The following is a 13,400-nucleotide window of genomic DNA, read 5'->3' on the forward strand; positions in this document are numbered from 1 at the left end:
GGTGGATGCAGATTTCATTAGACTTGCTGAACGGCTTCATGTCTACTTAATAGAACCAGTACGCATATTATGTGACTCATTTATTATAACAACAAGGATGATTGTAGGGGGGTTTATTCAGGTGAGATAAAACATGTGCACAATTTCAAACTGAAATTCTACCTAAGCTTTATATGACACACTGTCCCGAACAGGCCCCTTGATGCGTGTGAAGGAGAAATGTAGGCCTATAGAATTTGCATTTGCTAACACACATTAGGCAATTACAGCACACCAAAAAAAAAAAAAAATTTCAAGAACAACTCGTGACTGCAAAACAAGCGATGTCATCATATAAAGCAGCCGAGTACACGATGACGCATGCGTTTATCAAAAACCATCGACCAAATCGGAACTAGTGTAACTAACGAAGCATGATCCGTCTTCTTTCTGTTCTGTATACAGCTGAAGTAACATAATAAAATGTGTGACTGACTGGGTTTAAACCGGTGTCATCTTCATAGCACACAACTATGTTAGTCTGCTGAGCTAAAGCCTAGGCATTTACCCCGGGGAGGTAGAAAAAAATCAAGATTGTCTCTTTCATTTCTTTACTGATTAGATTAGAACAACAGTAGCAGCACTCTTCATAGTGGTAATGATAGTGTTTATTCAGGTGTACTAAAACAGTTATTAACCACCGCTAGTATTATTAGAATAAATTATAGCCAAAATCAGATGCATCACATTTGCCCGATGAAACAATCATAATAAAAACAACAACATTTTTGTTAATGCATATTGTCAAGTACAGATATAAAACCTAGTCGAAAAACACAATGAATCACACTACCGTACACATTACATGCAGTAAATGTAACCAAAATAAAAATTCTAAGAATACAAAGCAAGAAACTGAAAATAGAAGCCCCTCCATTCCATTTATTGTGATGAACATTACATACAGGTAAGGCAATGAGAGCCGGCAGCCAGCTGATGCTGTCGTTTGTACAAGGCAAGCGCTTATCGTCAACTGATCGGTTTGATTATCAAGCCAAGGCTTTGAGATAGCGTTCTAAAAGCCGGTTAGTGCACTGAGATACATTATAGAGTCCATACTGATATTAGTAGGTTATATTAGCTACCATATTAACTTTGCACAGACATACATTCTAAAAGCTAGTTAATGCAATGTGTGTGAGTGCTTTATTTATTCACATCTATCATTAGTTACTGTACACCGTGTCAGGCTGTATAAAAATAAGGATGTACGTGCAATGTTACCGTTTCCTCAGCTCCATCTAGCTAAACACATTCCCTTTATAGCAACAGCGTAAAACAATAGTTCAGAACTAATCTGGTCCCCAGACAGCTGTCTCTCTTGAGCCTGTGGACAAGGTTAGTTATGAACTCACTATAAAACACAATCAAACAAAATAAACTGTAAAATAATTAACAAATAAATCTGATAACACTGACCTCCAAACATCAATAGCAGCACGTGACCTATAACCCCTAGATAGGCCTGCTACTACTTCTCTCCCTATGAACTAAGCCCCTAGGGACTAAGGGAATGGGCTAGGGAAAGAAATGGGACCAGGCTGTAGGGTTAAAGGATCTGGAAGCTCATCAACATTACTAGCAGCTTGTTTCAGACACTTCCACACTGATAGATACAGTCTGCTCTGGTGCTACTTCAATAGATCAGATTAGTTGGATCTTCTTCCTGTCTCGCAGGAAGTAGAAGTCATTCCTCCCTACCAATGGTTCATAAAGATCTTTACCATATCAAATGAATTCAACACTTGGAAACAGAAAATGAATTGAACACAATGGAATAATCTCATATATACTGTATATTGTAATGCTAGTTAGTACCTAGCAGACTGAATTGTCTGCTTGACATGTCGGGACTAGCTGTAAACTAATCGTAAATAAGAGTATGAATATTCGTTTAAAATTCACATAATAAAAATTATTAACTTATATTACTTTATATTGCTAGGGTACCTTCAGATTAAATATCCCATTTGGATAAAATAATAAATATTGTATATACACTAAGCCTATAAAAGTATACTAAACCTTAACATGTGATCAGAGCCTCTCTCGACTAACCTTCGGTTAACCACTCATATCACAATAAATCATATTTGCGCAGAAGTGCAAACTGTCTCAAATTATATCATATATATATACAAGAAAAAAAGACAAATATATAAACTCTCTTCTCTGTCAATCCTTAATAATCACAACTTAATATCATAACTCTATATGACAGCCCTGATTCAATCAATCACATATCAAGGCAAACCACACTGAGGGTTCACTCAGAATGCTGACACTATCACAGGTGTAAACCGTGTTAAAACCGACACACCCTTACAAGTTATTATTTTCACAGACATTATCATTGAATGTGGACATGAAACTTCATATGTCATTAGAATACAGCGTAAACATTCTGAATGAAGTCACAATGCAATTGATTTGATCTGTGATTGAATCAGGGCCTAAGAGAAAAATGATATTCCACTGTTACTTCCATTAAAGACTACTTCCATCTCTTATGTTAGTGTGTCTGTGTGTATCAGTTACATGTGGATTCACGTCCTCATACTGGCTGATAATACTGGATTCTCAAGACATGCTATAGTTATTTAGTGTGAAACACATCTGGCTAGCCTGGGAGCCAGGCTGGTTCTGATTTCTTCAACAAGCCCTTGGCTAGTAATAAAGCAGTTGTCTCGCATGATAACAAAGTTGTAATAGCACTGTTGAAAGCAGAACCAGCCTGACACCCAGGCTAATGTCATGTATCTTCTAAAATACTCTCTTTATATTGTGTTCTATATAACCTCTACATCTGGGTCAAATACAATATGATAAACTGGGTGGTTCGAGCCCTGATTGACTGACAGACGTGGTATATCAGACCGTATACCACTGGTGTGACAAAACACTTATTTTTACTGCTCTAATTATGTTGGTAACCAGTTTGTAATGGCAATAAGGCACCTCAGGGGGTTTGTGGTATATGGCCAATACACCACGGCTAAGGGCTGTATCCAGGCACTCCGCTTTGCGTCGTGCCTAAGAACAGCCCTTAGCTGTGGTATATTGGCCATATACCACACCCCCTTCGGGCCTTATTGTTTAAATGTAAAATACTTTCAAATACTTTACGCTCGCTTGATTTAGCTTGGAATGGAACAGTGGTACAATGGAACTAATGAAATAATCCCAAAAGTGTAAACTCCGCCACCCAGCTGCACCTCGGTCGAGCTAAATCAAACACACTTCAACATGTATTTGAGAGTATTTGACCAGGTCTGATCATTTCGCTCCACCCATTGGCCCCTCTAGATCAATTTATCTCTGTGGTCTACAAACTGGACCAGTTGTTTTCTAGCATGGGTGGTGATGGCGGTGGTGGTGGTAGTAGAGGGGCCAGGGCCTGGTTCCTCTGGCCCAGCACGAGGCTCCTGTCTGGGTGTAGAGGTGAAGAGGGGCTCCCTGATGCGGTAGGGGCTCCGGTAGCTGGAGATGGGTGACAGCTCAGAGCCCCAGCCCAGGTAGCTGCCGCTGGACGGGGAGACTGCGTCAGCGCTGAAATACAAGGTGGTGCCGGACTCCGCAGGATTAAAGTTCCGCTGGGGGCTTCCCATGCCCACCAGCAGGGACGGTGACCTTTTCTCTGGAGACGAACCACGTCTGACATCGAGTGACCCCACGGAAGGTGACCCTTGGGTGCTGGAGGTGACCACGTTGCTGTCGATGTGTCGGTAGTCTGGGTGCCTGGGGGACGAGGGTGTGGGGGAGCCATAGGCGGCGCTCTGGAAGTCTTCGTCGTCTCGATCATCGGAGGGAGGGGGGCTGGAGTCATCCTGCTGGGTGGCAGGCTCTGAGTGGTGGCAGGCTCTGACCTCCTCAACTAGGACCTCCACCAGTGGCAGCTTGACCTCCTGGATGGGAGAGGGAGAGGACAGCACCGGTCTCACCTCATGTCTCACCGCCTGTCTCACCTCACTGATGATGTCTCTTGCTGGGGCTGCCTTTATCACCTGAGGGGAAGAAAGACAGACATTATTGTGAAAGCTAACGGGTCCCAGGAGTCAAACATAGAGGATAAGATCCAACTATAGTAGAGAACAGTAAATCAAGCCTCAACTTGACGCCTGCTCCCAGAAGTGCTCAGTTTAAAGACAGACAACATTCAACCACATAGAACATTCAATCACATAGAACATTCAACCACATAGAACATTCAACCACAGACAACATTCAACCACAGACAACATTCAACCACATAGAACATTCAACCACAGACAACATTCAACCACAGACAACATTCAACCACAGACAACATTCAACCACATAGAACATTCAACCACATAGAACATTCAACCACAGACAACATTCAACCACATAGAGCATTCAGAGTGAAGATTTAATTGGAAAATATAGGAGTTCTGATCCTCCAAACATGGCACAGGCAGCTTGCCAAAAACAACAACAACAACATGTGAAGTGTACACTTCAGGGAAACTGGGAAGAAATGGAATTGCGTGCTCATCTCACCTCCTCCACCTCTTTGACCTGGGAAACGTTGGGAGTAGGTTGTGGAACGTTGGGAGAAGGTTGTGGAACGTTGGGAGTAGGTTGTGGAACGTTGGGAGTAGGTTGTGAAACGTTGGGAGTAGGTTGTGGAACAATGGGAGAAGGTTGCGGAATGTCCGAGGACCTTGGCAGAGCCATTTCCCGCAGTCCCAGCAGCCCGGCCAATCCGCCATCGCCATAAGCATAGCTTATTCTAGCCACATCCCCCGTCTTCAGGGCTAGGCGAATGAGCAGCCAGTGGTGGTGCTTCCAGCCTTGCCATTGGCCAGGGAGGTCCAACAAAGTACCGCCCCCAACAAGTTGACCGTGGCGATGGTTCTTCTCATCCAATGAGAGAGAAGAGCCCCGGTCTGCACAAGCACCGCCCATTCCATGGTTACGTATGCTCTGGAAGATCTCAAAGGACTTGGGGTGGAGGAACCGGTAGTACAGCACTAGAGCTATCACACCTGGGGGAACACAGAGGAGACAGGTGAGTGTGTACGGGTGGGTTCTTCTATCCTTGTGGGGACCTACAATCCCCCAAAGTCCCCACAAGGATAGTAAAACAAGGAAAATTCCCCCTCGTGGGTACATTCCCCATGTCTCCATGAGGACAAAGGGTATTTTAAGATTAGGTGTTAGGTTTAGGGTTAGAATTAGGATTATAATTACGTTTAGGGTTAGAATTAGGATTATAATTAGGTTTAGGGTTAGAATTAGGGCTATGGTAAGAGTAAGGGGTTAGGAGTTAGCTTTAGGGTTATGGTTAGGGGGAATAGGATTTTGAATGGAAATTAATTTTAAGTCCCTACTAAGATAGAAACAAATGTGTGTGTGTATGTATGTATGTATGTATGTATGTGTGTGTGTGTGTGTGTGTGTGTGTGTGTGTGCGTGTGTGTGTGTGTGTCTCACCAATGAGGAAACTACAGAACACAGCGGTTGGGATACCCATGGTATCCCATGATGCAGCACTGAAGAAGTCGGAACCTGCCAGCAGAAGAAGAGCGTTCTCGATAAACATGGCCTGCAGGAGAGAGCAGAGAGTTACACACACACACACACACACACACACACACACACACACACACACACACACACACACACACACACACACACACACACACACACACACACACAATCACACACACACACACACACAGAGAGAGAGAGAGACCCACCAGGTAGAATCCGGCCATGCGGCATCGGGAGGCTCCGTCCTTGACGTTGAGGAAGAGGAAGATGTGAACAGCTCCCAGCACCAGGTTGAACAGGTGCCAGCGCAGCGGCGTTTTGATGATGTCACTCTGCTGAGACACCAACCAGAACGTAGCACCCAACCAGTGAAGACCTGAGACACACGGGTGCAGGACAAACATCACTGAATGCTCACACACACACACACACACACAAGCACACACACACACACACACAATAAAAGACTTTCACACACATATACTGTACACACTCACCAATAACTCCAAGGACCCACTGACGGAACAGGCGTGTAAAGAGTGCGAGGGTGGCGAGACGTGCACCCAACATGCTGACCTAAACACAATACAATAAGTATGTTACTATCACACACACACACACGCATACACACGCATACACACACACACGCACACGCACACACACAGACGCACGCGCATACACACACACACACACACACACGCATACACACACACACACACACACACACACATGCCCAGCCCAAACGACACACCCAGCCCACACACCCAGCCCAACCGACACACCCAGCCCAGCCCACACACCCAGCCCAACCGACACACCCAGCCCAGCCCACACACCCAGCCCAGCCAGTACACCCATCCCAGGCAACCCTCCTACCCTCCAGAGCAGTCTACAGGTGATAGCAGCAGGGGACATGGGGAGATGTCCAGGTCTGATGAGGGAACAGGCTCTGGCATACAAGACCAAGGCCCAGGCCAGGGACAGCAGACACAACACAAAACATACTGAGACTGGAGAGAGGAGAGGGAGGGAGAGAGAGAGAGAGAGAGAGAGAGAGAGAGAGAGAGAGAGAGAGAGAGAAAGAGAGAGTGCGAGAGAGAGAGAGAGAGAGAGAGAGAGAGAGAGAACGAGAACATGAATACTCTGTAAGGAGATTGTATCAAACACAGAGGATGGTCTTCAGAGATAGATAGATGGGAGGGATGGTGGTAGCTGAAGGGTTAAAAACAAACAAAAGACAACTAAGTTATATTGAGAATATACACTACCGTTCAAAAGTTTGGGGTCACTTAGAAATGTCCTTGTTTTTGAAAGAAAAGCAATTTTTTTGTCCATTAAAATAACATCAAATTGATCAGAAATACAGTGTAAAGATTGTTAATGATGGTAAATGACTATTGTAGCTGGAAATGGCAGATTTTTTATGGAATATCTACATATGCGTACAGAGGCCCATTATCAGCAACCATCACTCCTGTGTTCCAATGGCATGTTGTGTTAGCTAATCCAAGTGTATCGTTTTAAAAGGATAATTGATCATTAGAAAACCATTTTGAAATTATGTTAGCACAGCTGAAAACTGTTGTTCTATTTAAGGAAGCAATAAAACTGGCCTTCTTTAGACTAGTTGAGTATCTGGAGCATCAGCATTTGTGGGTTTGATTACAGGCTCAAAATGGCCAGAAACAAAGACCGTTCTTCTGAAACTCATCAGTCTATTCTTGTTCTGAGAAATGAAGGCTATTCCATGCGAGAAATTGCCAAGAACCTAAAGATCTTGTATAACGCTGTGTACTACTCCCTTCACAGAACTGGCACGAACCAGGATAAAGAGGATTCGGAGGCCCCCGTGCACAACTGAGCAAGAGGGTGCATTAGAGTGTCTAGTTTGAGAAACAGACACCTCACAAGTCCTCAACTGGCAGCTTCATTAAATAGTACCCGCAAAACCCCAGTCAACGTAAACAGTGAAGCGGCAACTCCGGGATAATGGCCTTCTAGGCAGAGTTGCAAAGAAAAAGCCATATCTCAGACTGGCCAATAAAAATAAAAGATTAAGATGGGCAAAAAAAAACAGACACTGGACAGAAGAACTTTGCCCAGAAGGCCAGCTTCTCTCACCTCTTCACTGTTGATGTTGAGACTGGTGTTTTGTGGGTAGAGCGCCTTGACAGGATTGTGTTGAGGCACAGATCTGGGGCAGGGTACCAACATTTTTTTCAGCATTGAAGGTCCCCAAAAACACTGTGGCCTCCATCATTCTTAAATGGAAGAAGCTTGGAACCACCAAGACTCTTCCTAGAGCTGGCCGCAATCGGGGGAGAAGAGCATTGGTCAGGGAGGTGACCAAGAACCCGATGGTCATGCTGACAGACCTCTAGAGTTCCTCTCTAGAGAAGGGAGAACATTCCAGAAGGACAACCATCTCTGCAGCACTCCACCAATCAGGCCTTTACGGGTAGAGTGGCCAGACAGAAGCCACTCCTCAGTAAAAGGCACATGACAGCCCGCTTGGAGTTTGCCAAACGGCACCTAAAGACTTTCAGACCATGAGAAACAAGATTCTCTGGTCTGATGAATCCAAGATTGAACTCTTTGGCCTGAATGCCAAGCGTCATGTCTGAAGGAAACCTGCCACCATCCCTATGGCGAAGCATGGTGGTGGCAGAATCATGCTGTGTGGATGTTTTTCAGCGGCAGGGACTGGGAGACCAGTCAGGATCGAGGCAAAGATGAACGGAGCAAAGTACAGAGAGATCCTTGATGAAAACCTGCTCCAGAGCTCTCAGAGCCTCAGACTGGGACGAAGGTTCACCTTCCAACAGGACAACAACCCTAAGCACACAGCCAAGACAACGCAGGAGTGGCTTCGGGACAAGTCTCTGAATGTCCTTGAGTGGCTCAGCCACTTAAACCTGATTGAATATCTCTGGAGAGACCTGAAAATAGCTGTGCAGCGACGATCCCCATCCAACCTGACAGAGCTTGAGAGGATCTTTCTGAGAATGGGAGAAAGCGTCATACCCAAGAAGACTTGAGGCTGTAATAGCTGCCAAATGTGCTTCAACAAAGTACTGAATAAAGGGTCTGAATAGTTATGTAAATGTTATATTTCCATTTTTTACTTTTAATGAATTAGCAAAGATTTCTAAAATATGATTTTATCTTTGTCATTATGGGGTATTGTGTGTAAATTGATAAGGAAAATGTTTTATTTAATTCATTTTAGAATAAGTCTGTAACGTAACAAAATGTGGAAAAAGTCAAGGAGTCTGAATACTTTCCAAAGGCACTGTATATTTATATTTATAAAAGAATATATGGGTGATTAGAAATGACGCAAACCTCGCTGAAGCTGGGGACTTACAGTTGAAGTCGGAAGTTTACATACACCTTAGCCAAATACATTTAAACTCAGTTTTTCACAATTACTGACATTTAATCCAAGTACAAATTCCCTGTCTTAGGTCAATTAGGATCACCACTTTATTTTAAGAATGTGAAATGTCAGAATAATAGTAGAGAATTATTTATTTCAACTTTTCTTATTTCATCACATTCCCAGTGGGTCAGAAGTTTACATACACTCAATTAGTATTCGGTAGCATTGCCTTTAAATTGTTTAACTTGGGTCAAACGCTTCGGGTAGCCTTCCACAAGCGTCCCACAATAACTTGGGTGAATTTTGGCCCAATCTTCTTGACAGAGCTGGTGTAACTGAGTCAGGTTTGTAGGCCTTCTTGCTCGCACACGCTTTTCAGTTCTGCCCACAAATGTTCTATAGGATTGAGTTCAGGGCTTTGTGATGGCCATTCCAATACTTTGACTTTGTTGCCCTTAAGCCATTTTTTCCACAACTTTGGAAGTATGCTTGGGGTCATTGTTAATTTGGAAAACCCATTTGCGACCAAGCTTTAACTTCCTGACTGACGTCTTGAGATGTTGCTTCAATATATCCACATAATTTTCCGTCCTCATGATGCCATCTATTTTGTGAAGTGCACCAGTCCCCCCTGCAGCAAAGCACCCCCACAACATGATTCTGCCACCCCTGTGCTTCAGGGTTGGGCTGGTATTCTTCGGCTTGCAAGCCTCCAAACACTTTTTCCTCCAAACATAATGATGGTCATTATGGCCAAAATGTTATATTTTTGATTCATCAGACCAGAGGACATTTCTCCAAAAAGTACAATCTTTGTCCCCATGTGCAGTTGCAAACTGTAGTCTGGCTTTTTTATGGCGGTTTTAGATCAGTGGCTTCTTCCTTGCTGAGCAGCCTTTCAGGTTATGTCGATATAGGACTCGTTTTACTGTGAATATAGATACTTTTGTACCGGTTTCTGTACCAGCATCTTCACAAGGTCCTTTGCTGTTGTTCTGGAATTGATTTGCACTTTTTGCCCCAAAGTATGTTCATCTCTAGGAGACAGAACACTTCTTCTACCTGAGCGGTATGACGGCTGCGTGGTCCCATGTTGTTTATACTTGCGTACTGTTGTTTGTACAGGTGAACGTGGTACATTCAGGCGTTTGGAAATTGTTCCCAAGGATGAACCAGACTTGTGGAGGTCTACAAATTATTTTCTGAGGTCTTGACTGATTTCTTTTGATTTTCACATGATGTCAAGCAAAGAGGCACTGAGTTTGAAGGTAGGCCTTGAAATACATCCACAGGTACACTTCCAATTGACTCAAATTATGTCAATTAGCTTAGCAGAAGCTTCTAAAGCCATGATATAATTTTCTGGAATTTTCCAAACTGTTTAAAGGCACAGTCAACATAGTGTATGTAAACTTCTGACCCACTGGAATTCACCCAGTGAATTATAAGTGAAATAATCTGTCTGTAAGCAATTGTTGGGAAAATGACTTGTGTCATGCACAAAGTAGATGTCCTAACTGACTTGCCAAAACTATAGTTTGTTAACAAGAAATTTGTGGAGTAGTTGAAAAACAAGTTTTAATGACTCCAACCTAAGTGTATGTAAACTTCCGACTTCAACTGTACATTGATGGAAGCTACAATCTATCTGTGATATTAAAGCTGATCTACCCCCTAAAACAAAAACAACACAAACACACAGAGACACATACCTGGTGAAGATAGTCCTACATCTGTGCAGATGAGGACGTAGGTCTGCAGTACGGTCTGTGGCAGAGTGACCACCAGCGCCTCCAACAGGCGGAGAGCTGAAACGTCAGCCTGCTGCATTATCTCACTGCACTGATCCTCTCTAGCGGACGTCATAGTCTCCCATAACCTGGAACACAACAACACAGTGTTCTCGTTTCATCGTTGACCTCTAACCCCGGACCTCTAACGCCAAAGAGGGTACCACGCGGGTACGTTACCTTCTAAAGATGCCCAGGTGCAGGATGTGAGTCCATTTGAGGTCTTTGCTACGTATTCGTCCATCCGCCTGGTACCACAGCCAACTGAGCAACTGGGGACCCCACCCAGGGAGGAGGAACAAGGCCGTAAGCCCCGCCCAGTGGGCGTAGCAGTAATTATGCCCCACCCACAGGTAGTACACAAAACAGTAGATCACTGTGGACAAACACACACACAGGTAGATTATTGGAGGTGATACAGGACATCTACACACAGATACACATACTGTATTTTCTAGTGTACTGGTAGCTGGTCTTTACATAATGTGACAATGATGGGCACTGGTTGGTACTTAGGTCAACATAAAACACTGGACACACCTGGTACCAAACTGGACACACCTGGTACCAAACTGGACACACCTGGTACCAATCAGGACACACCTGGTACCAAACTGGACACACCTGGTACCAAACTGGACACACCTGGTACCAATCAGGACACACCTGGTACCAATCAGGACACACCTGGTACCAAACTGGACACCTGGTACCAAACTGGACACACCTGGTACCAATCAGGACACACCTGGTACCAAACTGGACACACCTGGTACCAAACTGGACACACCTGGTACCAAACAGGACACACCTGGTACCAAACTGGACACACCTGGTACCAAACAGGACACACCTGGTACCAAATTGTCCATAACACCCAAGACACAGAGAAGGCTAATTAAAACGTAATCAATATGTAATTATCTAACGAATGTGTAATGTATTTTCCCAAACGGCAAGTGTGATAAGCAGTAGAACAGTGAGGGAGGGCAGTTTCAACATCTCTGTGTGTGTGTGTGTGTGTGTGTGTGACCTCTATCATGACTATAGGCTGAGGACAGGGTAGGGCCTGGGTGATGCTGCTGTCCCTTATCTCTAATAGGCTACAAAATGCACGCGCCTCCTGCCTCTAGAGAACCACATACTGAACGATGCGGTGCTCTATGTCCGCCTCTCCCTTTCCTCTCCACTCCACTCCCCCCCTCTCCCTGTCCCAGTAATATTAACCATCTGCCGGAGCAGCCCGACCAGTTGGGGAGAGTAGGGTCCGCCCATTCCCCTATCCATTTATGGCATACAGAAAAAGGCGCTCGAATATGACAGAAATGCGCCACTTTTCTATGAGCATGACTTTAGCTACAGCAGAAATGTTATTCGCGGCTGCTGTTGCAAGTTTTCACACCTACATCGACACAAGCAATACACGCACCTATAAAGATTGTAATGCATCTGAAAATGCAGATTAAAAATAAAAGACTTTGGGAAATATCAATGAAACCGTCATGCAACCCTCCCTGGTTTGACACTGTACTGTTATGATTGTAGCCTAGGTGTGGTGAGAGAATACAGGCCTATCTCCATCACTGGAGGGATGTGCGTGTGTGTTTAGGCAGTGATACTTACGCGCAGTCCGCTCAGCCACAATGAGAAATGCAGTAAATGCGAAAACGCAAACATGGCAGCAGGACACGCACGAGCCTCCCCGACTGGCCATGGCCCGGGCCGTGGTGTATTGTCTCATCACGGAGATGAAGAATCTTGATCTGCAATGTTGCGATGAATCCCACGCAGCAGTATTGACTCGTCCGTTCCAAGGTAGGGTACCCCTGTGCTCTGCTCCGTTATCCCTTGGAGACTGCTTCTGACGTCATGGCCTCGCATTAAAGCCACAGTCTGTGATTTCTGTTCAGTATTTTTCAACTGATGAATAAAATTGGTACAACATGCCTTTTATTCGATAGTTAATACATTATTAGTCTCCTGTGTTAGAATAACATATTATTATCCTGATGGTTACCAAAAAACTAAGAATATTACCAAAGATTTGTGCTATTACTCTATTGTTTAAGAGACAACAAAAAAAAAAAACGTGGAAAAATAACTCAAATGTCATACTTGAGTAAAAGTAAAGATACCTTAATAGGAAATTACTCAAGTAAAAGTGAAAGTCACCCAGTAAAATACTACTTGAGTAAAAGTCTAAAAGTATTTGTTTTTAAATATACTTAAGTAAAAGTAAATGGAAATGCTAAAATGTATATAAGTATCAAAAGTAAAAGTATAAATCATTTCAACTTCCTCATATTAAGCAAACCAGACGGCACAATTGTCTTCTTTTTATTTATTTACGGATAGGAAGGGGCACACTCCAACTCTCAGACATCATTTACAAACCAAGCATTTGTGTTTAGTGAGTCTGCCAGATCAGAGGCAGTAGGGACGACCAGGGATGTTCTCCTGATAATTGGACCATTTTCCTGTCAAAATGTAAAACTTCTGGGTGTCAGGGAAAATGTATGTAGTAAAAAGTACATTATTTTCTTTAGGAATGTATTGAAGTAAAAGTAAAAGTTGCCATAAATATAAATAGTAAAGTACAGATTTACCCCCAAAAAACTAATTAATTAAGTAGTACTTTAAAGTATTTTTACTCAAGTACTTTACACCACTGC

At 43.6% G+C, this 13,400-nt stretch overlaps 1 protein-coding gene across 1 annotated transcript; it reads right to left on the minus strand.

Moving 5' to 3' along the window:
* Positions 1-576: 576 nt before the first annotated feature.
* Positions 577-12,557, minus strand: LOC139383483 (XK-related protein 5-like). Its single transcript, XM_071128040.1, has 9 exons — positions 12,352-12,557; positions 10,909-11,104; positions 10,651-10,817; positions 6,433-6,566; positions 6,054-6,132; positions 5,763-5,932; positions 5,497-5,608; positions 4,561-5,048; positions 577-4,043 (listed from the first exon to the last, which is right to left on the minus strand). The coding sequence occupies exons 1-9, from the start codon at positions 12,467-12,469 to the stop codon at positions 3,342-3,344; spliced, it is 2,166 nt and encodes a 721-aa protein (XP_070984141.1). The 5' UTR covers positions 12,470-12,557; the 3' UTR covers positions 577-3,341.
* Between the last annotated feature and the right edge of the window lie 843 nt (positions 12,558-13,400).

The sequence above is a fragment of the Oncorhynchus clarkii genome, chromosome 25 (assembly GCF_045791955.1).
Source record: "Oncorhynchus clarkii lewisi isolate Uvic-CL-2024 chromosome 25, UVic_Ocla_1.0, whole genome shotgun sequence".
NCBI classification, from domain to species: domain Eukaryota; kingdom Metazoa; phylum Chordata; class Actinopteri; order Salmoniformes; family Salmonidae; genus Oncorhynchus; species Oncorhynchus clarkii.

Coding starts and splice junctions, on each gene's coding strand:
- LOC139383483 (XM_071128040.1), bottom strand. CDS start 12,469: ATGAGACAATACACCACGGCCCGGGCCATGGCCAGTCGGGGAGGCTCG. Junction 6,567..10,650: donor TGTAGGACTATCTTCACCAG/GTATGTGTCTCT, acceptor TCCTCTCTCCAG/TCTCAGTATGTTTTGTGTTG. Junction 5,609..5,762: donor GCATGGCCGGATTCTACCTG/GTGGGTCTCTCT, acceptor TCTCTCCTGCAG/GCCATGTTTATCGAGAACGC.